The following is a 17,208-nucleotide window of genomic DNA, read 5'->3' as shown; positions in this document are numbered from 1 at the left end:
ATGAATCTCTTGAAAAATGTAAAGAATGTTGGGGCATTCTTAAGAGATCAGGAAGGCAAAGAGGGGATATGAGATCACCGTGGCAGATCAGGGGGTTAAAGATAATCCAAAGAGATTGTACGAGTACAATAAGATCAAGAGAGCATAAGGCCCCTTAAAGATCAAAGTGGTCGTCTTTGTGTCAAACATCAGGAAATAGGAGATATATTACGTGAATATTTCAGGTCAGTTTATACAGTGGAGAATGAAATGGAGGTTAGAAAGCTCAAGGAAATAAATATTGATGTTTTGAAAACAGTTCACATTTCAGAAGAGGAAGTGCTGAAGGTCATAGGAAATATAAAGGTGGGTAAATCTCTGGGACATGATGTGATGTATTCCAGGAGATTGTGGGAAGTTAGGGAGGAACTTGCAGGGCCCTGAGCAGAAATATTTATATCATCTATAACTATGAGTGAGGTGCCAGATGACTGGAGAGTGGCTAATGCTGTACCTTTGTTTAAGAAGGGATGTAAAGAGGAGCCTGGGAACTCAGAGATGACTTTGATGGTGGGTAGGTTGTTGGAGTTGATTCTGAAAGATAAGATTTACATGCATTTGGATAGATAAGGTATGATTAGGGATAGTCAGCAAGATTTTGTGCAAGGTAAGTCATGCCTCACAAACTTGATTGAGCTTTTTGAGGAAGTAACTAAGAAGATCGATGAGGGCAGAGCAATAGGTGTTGTTTTCTTGGACTTGAGTAAAGCCTTTGACAAGGACCTGCATTGCAGACTAATTAGTAATGTTTGATCACATGGAAAAGGGCTGAGCTTGCCAATTGGATACAAAATTGGCTGAACAGCAGGAAATAGAGAGCGGTGATGGAGGGCTGTTTCTCAGACTGTTGGCCTGTGACCAATGGTGTTGCGCAAGGATTGGTGTTGGGTCCACTTTTGTTTATTATTTATATAAATTATTTAGTGAGAATATAGAAAGCATGGTTCGTAAGTTTGCAGGTAACACCAAATTTGGTGGTATAGTGGACAGTGTAGAAGGTTATCTAAGATTACAAAGAGATCTTGATCAATTGAGTCAATGGACAGAGTTTAATTTGGATAAATGTGAGGTATTACATTTTGATAAAACAAACAAGGGCAGGACTTATACAATTAAAAGTAGGACCTTGGATATTATTGTAGAACAGAGAGACCTCAGGGTTCAGGTACATAATTTTTTGAAGTTGGAAGAATTTGACATTCTAATCAAGAATAAAAATGAATCATATATTGGATATAGACAACTGGGTTCAAATGAATCTCTTGAAAACTGTAAAGAATGTTGGGGCATTCTTAAGAGGGAGATCAGGAAGGCAAAGAGGGGATATGAGATCACCTTGGCAGAAAGCATTTAGCACACTTGCCTTCATTGCTCAGACCTTTGAGTATAGAAGTTGGTATCTCATGTTGAGGTTATACAAGAGGTTGGTGAGGCCTCTTGTGGAGTACTGTGTGCAATTCTGGTCGTTCTGGAGAGGGTTGCCGGGAATGGAGGATTTGAGTTATCAAGAGAGTCTGGATGGGCTGAAACTTTCTTTACTGGAACATATGAGATTTAGAAAATCAATTGGGGTATAGATAAGGTGAAAGGCAGGTGTCTTTTCCTTAGGGTGCAAGATTTCAAGATAAGAGGACATATTTCTAAGGTGTTTTTACACAGAGAGTGGATTGTGTGTGGAATGAACTTCCAGAGAAAGTGGTGGATGTCAGTTACAACGTTAATATACATTTGAATAAGTACAAGATTAATAAATGTTTGCAAGGATATGGGCCAAGTGCAGGCAGGTAGGATTAGTTTATTTTGGGATTATAGTCAACATGGACTGGTTGGACCAAAGGGTCTGTCTTCACGGTTTATAACTCTATGACTCTCAGACTCTATGACAGCCTCTGGTTTTAACCTGATTTTCTGGTTACACCCTGGCCAGTTGATAGGAGGTGTGCACAGCTTTGGAAAGAAAATAAAAGTATGGTGGTAAGATCACTGGACTGGTAATCCAAATGGAATAAAATCCCAAAGCATTTTATTCTTATATAAGAAGCAAGTGGGTAACTAGAGAAAGGATTGGTCCACTAAATGATAATGAAGGAAGGCTGTGTGTTGAACCTGAGAGAATGGGTGAGATTCTGAATGATTACTTTGCATCAGTGTTCACTGTGGAGAGGAACATGGTGAATGTTGAAATTAGAGATAGAAGTTTGATTACTCTGGATCACGTTGACATAAGTAGAAAAGATGTGTTGGGTAGGCTAGAGGTTGCTAAGGTGGACAAATCCCCAGGACCGGATGGGATCTATCCCAGGTTGCTGGAGCAGGTGAGAGAGGAAATAGCTGGGGCCCTGTGAGATATCTTTGTGGCATCCTTAAATACAGGTGAGGTGCCGGAGGACTGGAGAGTTGTTCATGTTGTCCTCCTGTAGAAGAAGGGTAGTAGGGATATTCCAGGCACCAACAGACCAGTGAGCCAGATGTCAGTGCTGGGAAAGTTGCTGGAGAAGGTACTGAGGGATAGGATCTATTTATATTTAGAAAAGAATAGGCTTATCAGTGATGGTTTTGTGCGGGGGAGATTGTGCCTTACCAAATTAATAGAGTTCTTCGAGGAAGTGACTAAGTTGATAGATGAAGGTAGGGCTGTTGATGTCATATACATGAACTTTAGTAGGGCGTTTGATAAGGTTCCCCTTGGTAGACTAATGGAGAAAATGAAGTCACATGGTGTGCAGGGTGTTCTAGCTAGGTGGATAAAGAACTAGTCGAGCAAAAGAGAGTAGTAAATTGAAGGGAGATTCTCGAGATGGAGAAAGGTGACCAGTGGTGTTCCACGGGGGTCAGTGTTAGGGCCATTGTTTTTTGTAATATACATAAATGATCTGGAAGAGGGCATTGTTGGTGTGATCAACCGCTCACTGTTGGTGTGACACGAAAATTGGCAGAGTAGCAGAAAGCATAAGGGACTGTCAGGGAATACTGGAGGATATCGATAGACTGGAGAGTTGGGCGGAACAGTGGCAGATGGTTTTCAATCCAGGAAAATGTGAGGTGATGCATTTCTCGAGCGAATTATACAATGAACGGAAGAGCCTTAGGAAAAGTTGATGGGCAGAGAGATCTGGAAGTGCAGGTCCATTGTACCCTGAAGTTTGCTGCACAGGTGGATAGAGTGTTCAAGAAGGCATATAGTATGCTTGCCTTCATTGGACGGGGTATTGGGTATAAGAGCTGGCAAGTCATGATAAAATTGTACATGACATTGGTTCGGCTGCATTTAGAATACTGTGTACAGTTCTGGTTGCCACATTACCAAAAGGATGTGGATGCTTTGAAGAAGGTACAGAGAAGGTTTACGAGGATGTTGCCTGGTATGGAAGGTACTAGCTATGAAGAGAGGTTGAGTAGGTTAGGTTTATTTTCATTAGAAAATAGGAGATTGAAGGGGGACCTGATTGAGGTTTACAAAATCATTAAGGGTATAGACAAGGTTGATAGAGACAAGCTTTTTTCCCAGGGTGAAGGATTCAATAATGAGAGGTCACGCTTTTAAGGTGAGAGGTGGAAAGTTTAAGGGGGATACATGCGGCAAGTACTTCACACAGAAGGTGGTGGGCATTTGTAACGCGTTGCCAGCAGAGGTGGTAGAGGCAGGCACGGTAGATTCATTTAAGATGTGTCTGGACAGATGCATGAGGAGGTGGGGAGCAGAGGGATACAGATGCTTAGGAATTGGGTGACAGGTTTAGACAGTGGATGTGGATTGGCTCAGGCTTGGAGGGCCAAAGGGCCTGTTCCTGGGCTGTAAACTTTCTTTGTTCTTCTTGTTCTAGGCCAGCGATTTTACCATCATGTGTAGGGGTATGAGTTCAAATCTCACTATGACAGCTAGTGGAATTTCAATTCTAATAAATGTGGAATTAAAAGTTATGATACAATGAATGTAAAATAAAAAGCTAGTAGTGGAGATCATAATTGATTGTGGCAGAAGAAAAGCTTATCTAATTCCCGAATGTCCTTTGGGGAAGAAAATCTGCCATCCTTACCTGGTCTCACCTACACGTGACTCCAGATCCACAGCAATGTGGTTGAATCATAACAGACCCTCTAAAATAGCCTACCAGATTACTGTGTTCAAGGGCAATTAGGAATGGGCAACAAATACTCCTCTTTCCAACAATGACTACATCCCATGAATACGTAATCCAAAAAATAAGTGTGCTTATAGGATCTATACAAATGATTTGGATGTGAGCATAACATCCACAGTTAGTAAGTTTGCAGATGACACCAAAATTTAAGGTTTAGTGGACAGCAAAGAAGGCTACCTCAGATTACAACAGGATCTTGATCAGATGGGCCAATGGGCTGAGAAGTGGCAGATGGAGTTTAATTTAGATAAACCTGAGGTGCTGCATTTTGGGAAAGCAAATCTGTGCAGGACTTATACACTTAATGGTAAGGTCCTAGGGAGTGAACAAAGAGACCTTAGAGGGCAGGTTCATAGCTTCTTGAAAGTGGAGTCGCAGATAGATAGGATAGTGAAGAAGGCATTTGATATGCTTTCCTTTATTCGTCAGAGTATTGAGTACAGGAGTTGGGAGGTCATGTTGTGGCTGTACAGGACATTGATTAGGCCACTGTTGGAATATTGCATGCAATTCTGGTCTCCATCTTATCGGAAAGACGTTGTGAAACTTGAAAGGGTTCAGAAAAGATTAACAAGGATGTTGCCAGGGTTGGAGGATTTGAGCGCAGAGGGAGAGTTTGAATAGGCTGGGGCTGTTTTCCCTGGAGTGTTGGAGGCTGAAGGGTGACCTTATAGAGGTTGACAAAATTATGAAGGGCATGGATAGGATAAATAGACAATGTCTTTTCCCTGGGGTGGCAGAGTCCTGGAGGGTATAGGTTTAGGGTGAGAGGGGAAAAATTTAAAAAGGACGTAAGAGTCAACATTTTCATGCAGAGGATGGTAAGTGTGTGGAATGAGCTGCCAGAGAAACTGGTTGAGGTTAGTACATTTGCAACATTTAAAAGACATCTGGATGGGTATATGAATAGGAAGGGTTTGGAGGGATATGGGCCAGGTGCTGGCAGGTGGGACTAGATTGGGTTGGGATATCTGGTCAGCATGGACAAGTTGGACCGAAGGGTTTGTTTCCGTGCTGTACATCTCTGTGACTCTATGATTATGGAACTGAAGTATTCCTTACCGCCCCATTTAATCACTCCCTAATAGGGACTCCCAGTGTGGGATCCCATCTTCATCGTTGGGGATCAGACCTACCTGTTCCGATCTTCTCTACCTAAGCCAGGCCTGTCAATCAGATTAGCTTTTTGGAAGTAAGACTGCAGCAAGAAAAGACACATGCAGTGCAGTGTACCCACGCAGCATCTGGGGTGATTCCAATGCCTCGCTATTCTCTACAGGTTTCCTGTCCAATAACCAGCCTGATTGGCCAGGAAGAGACCTTAAGGAAGGAATTCCCACGGCACCAGGCTAAACTTCAGCAGGTCTGAGAACAGCAGGCCTAGTGGCTGTGGAGAGGGAGTGGAGCACAACTTGGGGGTGCTTGTTTAACAGGTGATGAAGTGAAACTCAATTGCGAGTGAACCCTAATGAAGTCCCCAGTGATGGTTGGTGGGAATAGGTTGTGTTCAAGGATGTCCAGTGATGGTTGGTTGAGGTTTGCTAGTGGGGAGGCCATCAGTGGTAGCATTAAGTTTGTGCAGATGAAGGCAGGTGCTCATGGTAGTGTCCCAAACACTGAGCCAGGAAATCTGGGTTCAAGTCCCACCTGCTCCAGAAGTATGTTGTAACATCTCTGAATAGGTTGGTTGGAAAATGTCTTTTGGGGTTGGAAGAGACATTACTGCTCCCCATGACCCACAAACAGTGCTGTCAACGTCATGCAATTAGCCCTTTTCACCTTGTTTTGCCTGTTGGGTTTCCCAATGCCTGGGACACCTGGGTGCCTGTGCTTACAAATAAAATAATTGCCAAAATGAAGACAAGGGAACCCATTGGAACACACTTTCAATGAAGGGTTTTATCACTTGCTCCAGCTTCCACCTCCATTAAAGCTGGAAGCAATCAGATTTGGGACTGTCTTCCTTCCTCAGACTGTTGAAATGTGAATCTCTGAGCCAGTCCCAGCATATCCAATTTTGGGAGTGAAGGTTGAACCCTTGATGTCTGGAACATTTTAGAATATTAAAAGTTTCAAACAAGAACTGTTTATCTAAAAATTTACTACTAATCAAAAAAAAAACCTTCATAACATGAGCAGTCACATTTTCGACATCTTCATTTTGCAAAGTGCAGAAGGATTAATTATGATTGCAAGTCAAATGTGGAACTCTTGAATTTTCTATGTTCAATATCATCATTTGAACACTTGGCACTATTTTGTAAAGTTCACCTTATCACCAGTTTAAAAATGACATGCTGTAACTCATTGATGCCTCTGCTAGAGTAACAGACAGAAAAATTTGATGATGTTTTCTGCATCCAGATCATGACTATAGTTGCGCTGATTTCCTGGTCAGGGTAATTAGCTTGAAGTCTGTTTAGCTACATAGCTTTTGACAGTGGCGTCAAATATTCGGGTTCTTATTTGTTACTCCTGTCTCATTGTTTATTTACTTCTGTTGTCAGCAATTCCACCGACAAGGGGATCTATGTGAAGAAGTGCTGCAAAGGATTTTGCATCGACATATTAAAGAAACTTGCAAAGGCTGTGAAATTCACGTATGATCTGTACCTGGTGTCAAATGGGAAGCATGGCAAAAAAATCAATGGTGTATGGAATGGAATGGTTGGTGATGTAAGTCGCTTTAGGTAATAAACAGTCGCAAGAAGTTTTGCAACTTAAGGGTTAGAATGCATTAGTAAAGACAAAAAAAAACCCCTCAATACAACACCCCCTAGGTACAGATGAAGAAAATCTCTGTGTACTTTACCCTAACTCTGTTCCTTTCCTTTTCTTTGTTGTTGCCCACACTACCTCCAGGTGATGTATCAAAGAGCAGCTATGGCTGTCGGTTCGCTGACCATTAATGAAGAGAGATCCGAAGTTGTTGACTTCTCGGTACCATTTGTGGAAACAGGAATCAGTGTCATGGTATCTCGGAGCAACGGCACAGTTTCTCCCTCTGCATTTTTAGGTAGATGCTTTTGTGGTGCCTTATCCGGTTCTGCCAGTTCCCTTATCTATGGTTGCTCTATAGGTAGAGCTAAAGTTGCAATAGTTCTACTGAACCAAAGGACTGCCCTCTCATTAGAGAGAGAGAGAGATGGCTAGTGGTGGTTTAACCTGAGGATCACCACACCTCAGGCAACTGAGAGGTTGAGGAAGAGAGTCTTTCATGGTAACCTCAGCCAGCCAGTGCAAGAATTGAACCTGTATCACGCTATGTTGCAAACCAGCTATCCAGCCAACTGAGCTAACCAACCCCTTTTTTTTCTCAGACATAGAACACCACTAATGTGGGTGGCATGGTGGCACAGTGGTTAGCACTGCTGCCTCACAGTGCCAGAGACCTGGGTTCAATTCCCGCCTCTCTGTGTGGAGTCTGCACATTCTCCCTGAGTCTGCGTGGGTTTCCTCCGGGTGCTCCGGTTTCCTCCCACAATCCAAAAATGTGCAGGTCAGGTGAATTGGCCGTGCTAAATTGCCCATAGTGGTAGGTGAAGGGGTAAATGTAGGGGAATGGGTCTGGGTGGGTTGAGCTTTGGCGGGTCGGTGTGGACTTGTTGGGCTGAAGGGCCAGTTTCCACACTGTAAGTAATCTAATCTAGCAATCTGCCTTATTTAATATCATTGGATTATTAATGCTCAAGTGATTTCCCCCTTCAAATTCATTTTAATTTAATCCTTTCCATCTCTTCACACTCACCCCTATTTTCTTATTGCTGCACTGCCCCTTGATTAATTTAATCCAAGGCATGGGTGATTGAGTGCTGGTTTATTTTTAAGTACTCAAGTGTCAGAAACACTTGAATACTTAAAAATAAACCAGCACAACTGACCAGCTCTGTTGGCCTAATAACCTGTTTCTGTGTGGTACACTCGATTCCGTCACCAGCAACTGGGACAGAAAAGAAGGGGGTGTTAGGGGACATCTCTAGCGTGTGAATGCTGTTGCTGTAGCATTCTAGCATGTGCTTAAACAACATAGTACAGCCTGCATGGTGACAGGAAATTCATAACACTAAAAAGACATAGGCATGCGCCCTCATCATTCAGACCCCTGATGCTGGCTTCCTAGGCATGATGGGATTACCTATAATCCTAGCAGCGATTACTGCTCCTATTTGGAACTGCTTGGACATCAGGGCTGCTGGCTGTCTGAATGACAGACGGCTCTCTGAGGCAGGATACCCTCCTGAGAAAGGGCAATGGTCTTTTCTTAAAACAGTTAAAGTATTAGGTTTCTGCACAGTAATTATTGGATCATGGCTGGATTACTGACCATACCCCTGGCATTCTTTTAGCCAAGGGAGCAAGGAGTGTGGTGTTCCTCCCTAAATTGCACTTGATATAAAAAAAATCAAAGCTGCTAAACTGCCAGACCAAATTTACAAGGGTGGATAAACTATTTGCACGCTGAAAAGAAGGAGTTTGGGATTATAGTCGAAGGTGTTACGAGTCATAAATCAAATGAATGTGGTCTTCTCACAAATCCATGCTGAGAGTTCATGGTTAAATGTATCCCAGATATCGCACCATATTTGTCACTGTACAGAGCAGTCACAGTTCAAGAAAGCATTGAATTGTTCTTTATTAAGTCGTGGCTGGGTGATTTTGTTGCACATTACATTCCCAATTCTGCATCTTATCCATCATAGCTGACCTGAGGGAAGTGTCAGGTGATTTCAGATCACTCGATGATTTAATGTCTTCTGAAATGTAGGCCATACCTTAAGTTTATGGAACTGTTTTACTTTCAGGTACTTTGGAAATCGTAGTTCTTTGGACAGGAGGAGAAATGATTCAAATAGTATCTGAAACTTTCTTATAATGTAGTAAAATGTAATTTTATTCCAACCATTCCCGCATATCGAGGGCTGCAACATGCCATACAGGCAAAGTGTTATTTTCCTTTCATCACAATTATGATTTTTCTTCAATTGCTGACCCGTTGTTATGTTTTGTTTTTGCTCTATCTTCCACTTTTACTGTCATGTACAGACAAGGCCAAATCTGACCATTTCTGTTTACGCCTAGCCCCCAAATCTCTTCACAGTTTATGACAACCATTTTCAACCATTCAGCTTTGTGAAGTAACACAGCGAATGGACGAACAATCTGTCAATCTGCTTAATCACTTCCTTCTCTCTGCCTATGATACCTGGCCCTCAGTAATACGCTTACTCTCACCCACTGTGGTTCTCTCCATATTGTGGTCCTCATCATCACTCCAAGGGGCACACACCGGGGGGCATGAGGTTGCAATCATTGAAGCTCCGTAAGTTGGATGAGAAGAAAGGGGTGAATTCCTGGCTCTGTGATCCTGAGCTTTAAAACAGCTGCCTGAAACCCCCTTTTTTTTGGATCAGGAGGATTAGCGTGATCCAAACCAAACCAGGAGACCTGGGAAGTGCAGAGGAGGCTGCCAATTGCTGAGTTCAGCTGGGTAGAAGGCCGACCTTGAGGGCCCAGAACAGTGCCCAAAGAAGCAAATAAGAAAAATTTCCTTAACCCTTACCCCTCATGTTTCCCCTGCCCAAACGTTACCCATACCCCATCTATGCCAACCCCTGTAACTTAATCCTCCCTACCCGTTCCAATGGCCTCTCATACCCCAATACCACCCTATAACCCTCTACCAATCCCTGTATTGCCCTTCATACTACCTGAGCTAACTTAGTCCCAGTTTATGCCAACGCACAGTTCCATTTGTTTGCCTTCACCTACCAAGCCAACTCACCCAGTATCTACCAGTTCCCAAACACACAGGAGAAAAGCAAAGTTCTGTTGTTTATAGTTTTATACTGTAACCTATACCTCATTGTGAGAAAAAAAACACATTTTTGCAGCAAGTGACAGGTTTGATGCTTCTTGATCGTCCCTGACAGTTCCTGACAAGTTTGACATTTCTTGATAAATTGCACACTATTTTGACAGCTTTTCAGTTCCAAGGGATTTATTGCACCTTTTAGACACAATCTTCTTTACCATTAACAATCCCAAGGGATACCTGAAACACATCCCTACAGGTACCCCACCCTCCCCAAGGAGTCATGAACCCACCCAAATGTGCCCCACGATTGTATCTATTGGGTTACATTAATTCTCAAGTAGGGTACCCTGGCTATCTAGATAATTCCACTGATATGGAAATCGTGCCCCCAAGCCAGGCAGCATCAGGACGTAGAGAAGTTGACCTTTCAGGTGTAACCCTTCTTCAGGACAATGGGGCTGAGACGTGAGCTGCAGATAAAGGGTGCAAGGTGGTGAAGTGGGGATAGGTAGGGGGGATGATCTGGTTGGTCAATGGGAGGAATGAATCCGGTTGGTGTCAGGGAGCAGTGGAAGGGAGGGGGTGGGACAGGGAAGGGAATTGGTGGATGGGGAGGGAGGTTATTTGAAATTGGAGAACTCATTGTTGAGTCCTCTGGGCTGGAGGGTGCCAGGCAGAAAATAAGGTGCTGTTCCTCCAATAGATGCTGTGTTTGTTTTGGCAATGGAGGAGGCCAAGGATGGTCATGTCAGAAAGGGGGAATTGAAATGGGCAGTGACGGGGAGGTCCAGTTGGTGCCTGTGGACCTGGCTGCAAGGCTCGATGAACCGTTCCCTAAGTCTACGTTTGGTCTCCGAATGTAGGGAAGACCACGTCGGGAGCACCTGATGCAGTAAACTAGGTTGGAGGAGGGGCAGGTGAACCTCTGTCTCACCTGGAGGGACTGTTTGGGGCTCGGGATTGAGGTGAGGGGGATGGTGTACTGGCAGGTTTTGGATCTTTTCCAGTTGCAGGGGAAGGTACATGGGGGTTCGGGAGGGGTTGGGTCGGTGGGGAGAGTGGCGCAAACCAAGGACTGTTGAAGGGAACTGTCCTTGTGGAAGGCAGAGAGTGGTGGGGAGGGAAAAATGTTTTTGGTGGTGGAGTTTAGTTGGAATTGGGGGAAGTGTTTAAGGATAATGAGTTGGATGTGGAGACTGGTGGGGTGGTAGAAGAGGACAAAGGGGTCCTGTGTTTATAGCATTGGGAAGGTGGGGTTTAGAGCAGTGGAACGGTAATGAAGGTGGTGTGGTGTAGGGCTGTCTGGATGACAGAGGGAGAAAAACTGCGTTGTTCGAAATAGGTGGACATCTGGGATGCTTGGGAGTGGAATGGTTACACCCAAAACGTCAACTTCTCTACCCCCTGCTGCTGCCTGGCTTGCTGTGTTCTTCCAGTGTCCTGCCTATCTACTTTGGATTCCAGCATCTGCAGTTTTGTTGTCACTAACCCAGTTGAGAAATGGCCAATTGGTTGTTAATTATCTGTGGGATGGCTGGTGTTCTCAGTAACAGACCCTTTCCCCCACCACCAGTCATTTAGTGATTGGTCTGAAGAGGGCATGAGATTCTGGCACCTCATGTAATCGATCCTATTCTCTCCAGCCTTATCACTCTTTGAGAACTCAGCCCTGCTCCAATGTTGGTAGCTCATACATCTTCCATTTCTTTTACTGCTGACTTCAACCTCAATATTGGAGTTCCTTCCCTAAATGTCTTGGCTTTTCCACCTCATTACTATCCTTTGAAGATCTCCACCAAATCTTCCTTCTGAACAGACTTTTCCCTACCCTTCTGACTATTAGCCTTCTAAGTTTAGTCTTTACTTTTGTCTGATTATGCCCCTGTGAAGGAACCTAGATGATTTTGCCACTTTAACGGTTAAAAATACTTTAAAGGTAAATGAAAGTATTTTTTGTTGTCTTTCCGTTTGGACTTTACAATTTACAAAGTAACTGGAAATTGTGGACATCTTTTCAGACTTCTCTCAGGCGTCTCTTAGCATTTTGTCCACCGAAATGCACAGTCAGGACATATCTTGCTTATTTTTTACCTTTCTCCTTCAGTGAGATAGTACGAGATAATGACCACAATCCATACTGGCACCTTGTCACTTGGGGAAATGATGCTAACCAAGATGAGCACTTTCTATCCAAAATCCACTAATCGAGGCAATAAAATGAACTTAGTGCATAAGGTCTAATATTTTCATTGCACAATAAGCTGCCTTGCAATGGTCAAACAATCAATGTAGTTGTTTTAATGCAATTATAAAGACAGATTGACACTAAAACTAAAATTGCTGAAAAATCTCAGCAGGTATGGTTAAATCTATGGTGAGGAATCAGAGTTAATGGTTTGTAAACGATAAACAATAGGTGGAAATAGAAACCAAAGAGACAGAAAAAAAACAGTTGGACATAGAGCCCGAAGATAGATTGTTCATTAAAAAAAATGGCCTGTATATTGTTGTGAAGTAGTACAGTGTGCATTGAAATTATTATTATTTAGCAGATGCAAATCCCTGAAGCAAAGTGTTAGCCTCCCAATTTGTTGAGGTTAAAGTAATTAATTTGCCACTCAGTCTCACTCCTTGGAAATGTGCAGCATAGTCTATCTCTCTCCGCACATGAATAAGGGGTTTGCACTGAGACCCTAGTGATGAGGGTTGGCTGAACAAAGGTTTTGGCTCGTTTTGAATCAGTTTAGCAAGGACCAGTCTCACAGTGGAGGTTCAAAGCCTGCCATTCAATAGAAGGAACTTGGTCATATGAAATTTGTTAGTGACTTCCCATTTTACCTATTCCTTGATCCAAAGGATGTCTTGCTTCCTTTTGTTAAACCATCATGTTCAATCCCATATGCCTTCTCTGTTTTACATTTGAGCAAAGTCTTACCTTAAGTAAACATTTTCCCACTAAGCTACAGTCAATTTGGACGGCAATATATTTTTAAACAGTACGTTGCCATCCACAGGATTGTGCTATTCACTTTTGCCAACGCTATAGTGGCCAATGGCTTTCCTTATGATTTCTTGAATTTGTTTTCAATGAATGATTTATGGAATTACTTCAGGCTTTACCTCTGCTTTCTTCCAGAGCCCTTTAGTGCTGCTGTGTGGGTCATGATGTTTGTCACACTGCTCATTGTGTCTGCTATTGCAGTTTTTGCATTTGAGTACTTCAGCCCAGTAGGGTACAACAGAAATTTGGCAAAAGGCAAAGGTAAGCTGAATACTTTTATCTTGTTTCTTTTCTTCCTTGGTGTAAAACTGTGAAAATGAGCACATTTCCACATGTTGCAGTGCATTACAAATTACATAGTAGGTGCTGATCCTTAGATTTTCGGGCAGCATTGATTATTAATTCTATGCCTAGCAGAACACTTGGATTGGGTGAAAGAAAGCTCATAGTAATTCACAACATGAGATTTGTCTTCTGGCTTCAGGGACATAGCACAGTTCATCTGTGTTCAAAAACATGAACTAAAGAAAATAATTACTTGCAATTTATAAATCATCATTCACAACCACAGTATGTTTTTTTTAATATAGTGAAGTACCCTTGAAATATTGCTCAGAAAAGATGCATTTTATTGAAGCTTTTCATCTTGCAGTAAACGGCAATCTGCAAGAGTGAAAGTGACTGGAGAAACTCAGCAGGTCTGGCAGCATTTGTGAAGAGAAAACTGAGTTCAGTCAGAACAACTTAAAATGTTAACTCTGTTTGCTCTCCACAAATGCCGACAGGCCCGCTGAGTTTCTCCAGCCATTTCTGTTGTTTTCTTTCAGATCTCCAGCATCTGTAGTTCTTTGGTTTATTACAATTTGCAAGAATATCCATAATTAACAATAGACAATAGACAATAGGTGCAGGAGTAGGCCATTCTGCCCTTCAAGCCTGCACCACCATTCAATATGATCATGGCTGATCATCCTTAATCAGTATCCTGTTCCTGCCTTATCTCCATAACCCTTGATTCCACTATCCTTGAGAGCTCTATCCAACTCTTTCTTAAATGAATCCAGAGACTGAGCCTCCACTGCCCTCTGGGGCAGAGCATTCCACACAGCTACCACTCTCTGGGTGAAGAAGTTTCTCCTCATCTGTGTCCTAAATGGTCTACCCTGTACTTTTAAGCTGAGTCCTCTGGTTCAGCACTCACCCATCAGCGGAAACATGTTTCCTGCCTCCAGAGTATCCAATCCTTGAATAATCTTATATGTCTCAATCAGATCCCCTCTCAGTCTTCTAAACTCAAGGGTATAAAAACCCAGTCGCTCCAGTCTTTCAGTGTAAGGTAGTCCCGCCATTCCAGGAATTGACCTCGTGAACCTACGCTGCACTCCCTGAATAGCCAGAATGTCTTTCCTCAAATTTGGAGACCAGAACTGCACACAGTACTCGAGGTGTGGTCTCACCAGAGTCCTGTACAGCTGCAGAAGAACCTCTTTGCTTCTATACTCAATCCCTCTTGTTTGAAGGCCAACATACTATTAGCCTTCTTCACTACCTGCTATACCTGCATGCTTACCTTCACTGACTGGTGTACAAGAACACCCAGATCTCTTTGTACTGCCCCTTTACCTAAATTGATTCCATTTAGGTAGTAATCTGCCTTCCTGTTCTTGCCACCAAAGTGGATAACCATAAATTTATCCACATTAAATTGCATCTGCCATGCATCTGACCACTCACCTAACCTGCCTAGGTCACCCAGTAATCTCCTAACATCCTCCTCACATTTCACCCTGCCATCCAGCTATGTATCATCAGCAAATTTGCTAATGTTATTACTAATACCATCTTCTATATCATTAACATATATTGTAAAAAGCTACGGTCCCAGCACTGATCCCTGCGGTACCCCACTGGTCACTGCCTGCCATTCCGAAATGGAGCCGTTTATCACTGTTTTTTGTTTCCTATCAGCCAACCAACTTAAAATCCAAGTTAGTACTTTGCCCCCCCCCACCCCCCCCCCCCCCCCATACCATGTGCCCTAATTTTGTTCACTAACCTCCTATGTGGGACTTTATCAAAAGCTTTCTGAAAGTCCAGGTACACTACATCTTCTGGATCTCCCTCATCCATCTTCAGAGATACATCCTCAAAAAATTCCAGAAGATTAGTCAAGCATGATTTCCCCTTCATAAATCCATGCTGACTCTGACCTATCCTGTTACTACTATCCAGATGCATTTCCCCATGGCATCATCTCTACCAATGCAATTTCCCAGTGCTAATCCATGTTCTTCTCACATTCAGTGTAAGATGTTAAAAAAATAGAACAATAGGCCATTCAGCCCCTCAACTCTCCTCCACCATTCAATAAGACACTCCTCATTTTCTCTTGCCTACATAACCTTTGATTCCCTACTCTGATCAAGAACCCAGCTATCTCAGCCTTAAATAGAAATAAGGAACATATCTCCACAGGTATTTGAATTAAGGACTTCCAAGACTCACAAACCATTGAGACAAGAAATTCCTCCACATCTCAGTCTGAAATTAGTGTCCTTTCTCCTAAGACTATGCCCTCTGGTCCTAGATTCTCACATGGAGGAAACATCTCCACATTTAACCTGTCACACACCTTAAGAGTGACATATATATTTTAATGAGATTAACTTTTATTCTTCTAAATTCCAGTTGGATAGAGTCCCAACCTGTTTTGTCTTTATTCACAAAACAATCCCTCATACCGGGGATCATTCTTGTGAACCTCCTCTGAACTGCCTCCAATGAATTGATGTCTTTCCTTAGATAAGTGGACCAAAACTGCTCATAGTTTTCCAGATGTGGTCTCACCCAACACCTTGTACAGTTGCCGTAAGACTTCCCTACTCCTTCTAGTGCAATGGCAAATTATTAGCCCTCATTGAAAAGCAGAGATTAGCCAGTCATTAACACACTGCTGCTTGTGACATCTTGGGTATTTTTCTACATCATGGTGGTAACGACATTTCAAGACTGCTTAATTAAAATGCTTTGAGATATCCAGACCTCGAGAAGGACAGAATCATATCTTTATCCGGTTAAAAAGAAGCATCCAGTAATCTGAGCTGCAAATTATACATTTATTTTGCAAACGACTGCTGAAATTATTATCCAAACATAGTGCAGCCTGTCATTTCCAAATCCTGGGTGGTATGTCTTATGCAGAGAATATTGAGCATTATTCTGAATGGTTTCTTGATAATGTTCTAAGTGAAATTAGCCCGATGCTGCCAACAATTGCCTTGTATGTCAAGCAGCCATCTGGCTTGGTAATAAAATATTTGTACTCTTAGGGAAATGCAGTTTTTTTAAAGGACTAAAATAACACAAAAAAACTGTGGATGCAGGAAATCTGGAACAAACACAAAAAGTGGTGGTGAAACTCAGGAAGTCTGGCAATATCTCTGGAGAGAGAGAAAACCAATTAATGTTTTGAATCCTGTCACCCTTTGTCAGAACTCACAACTGTTATAGAATCACAGTCATACAGCACAGAAACACACCCTTTGGTCTGACAGTTCATGCCGACCACGTTTCCAAATAAACTCGCTCCACCTCCCTGCACTTGGCCCATATCCCTCCAAACATTTCTTATTCATGTCCTTATCCAGATACCTTTTAAATGCTGTAACTGTACCCACTTCCACCACTTCCTCTGGAAGTTCATTCCACACATGAACTACTCTCTGTATGAAAAAACTGTCCCTCGTCTTTTTAAAATCTTTCTCCTCTCACCATAAAAATATGGCCCCTAGTCTTGAAATCTTCCACCTGAGAGAAAAGACTCCTGCCGCTTACCTTATCTATACCCTTCATGATTTTATAAACCTCTATAAGGTCACCCCTCAATCTCCTACGCCCCAGTGGAAAAATGTCCCAGCCTATCCAGCCTCTCCTTATAACTCAAACCCTCCATTCCCAGCAATATCTTGGAAAATCTGTTCTTAACCCTCTCCAGTTTAATAATATCCTTCCAATAACAGGGCAACCAGAACTGCACACAGTACTCCAGGGGAACTTCACTAATGTCCTTTACAAACTCAAGATGGCATTCCAGCTCCTATACTCAAAAGTATGACCAATGAAGGCAAACATGTTAAATGCCTTCTTAGCCACCCTAAGTACTGAGAGCAGCCTCAGCATTGAATTGGGAGACCAGCAATAATTACAAGGCA

At 42.7% G+C, this 17,208-nt stretch overlaps 1 protein-coding gene across 6 annotated transcripts in view; it reads left to right on the top strand.

The window, feature by feature from the left end:
• The window catches only part of grin2aa (glutamate receptor, ionotropic, N-methyl D-aspartate 2A, a), a 304,643-nt gene that overhangs the window by 218,243 nt on the left and 69,192 nt on the right, over nucleotides 1-17,208 (top strand). For all 6 annotated transcript variants that reach the window (XM_072559998.1, XM_072559997.1, XM_072560002.1 and 3 more), the window contains exons 7-9: nucleotides 6,689-6,857; nucleotides 7,044-7,197; nucleotides 13,133-13,258. In XM_072559998.1, coding sequence (XP_072416099.1) covers nucleotides 6,689-6,857; nucleotides 7,044-7,197; nucleotides 13,133-13,258 — 449 coding nt within the window. The remainder of the gene's footprint in view (nucleotides 1-6,688; nucleotides 6,858-7,043; nucleotides 7,198-13,132; nucleotides 13,259-17,208) is intronic.

Source organism: Chiloscyllium punctatum, chromosome 40 (genome assembly GCF_047496795.1).
Source record: "Chiloscyllium punctatum isolate Juve2018m chromosome 40, sChiPun1.3, whole genome shotgun sequence".
In the NCBI taxonomy this organism is placed as follows: domain Eukaryota; kingdom Metazoa; phylum Chordata; class Chondrichthyes; order Orectolobiformes; family Hemiscylliidae; genus Chiloscyllium; species Chiloscyllium punctatum.
Note: the sequence above shows the minus strand (reverse complement) of the source record. Positions and strands in the feature narration are given on the sequence as shown.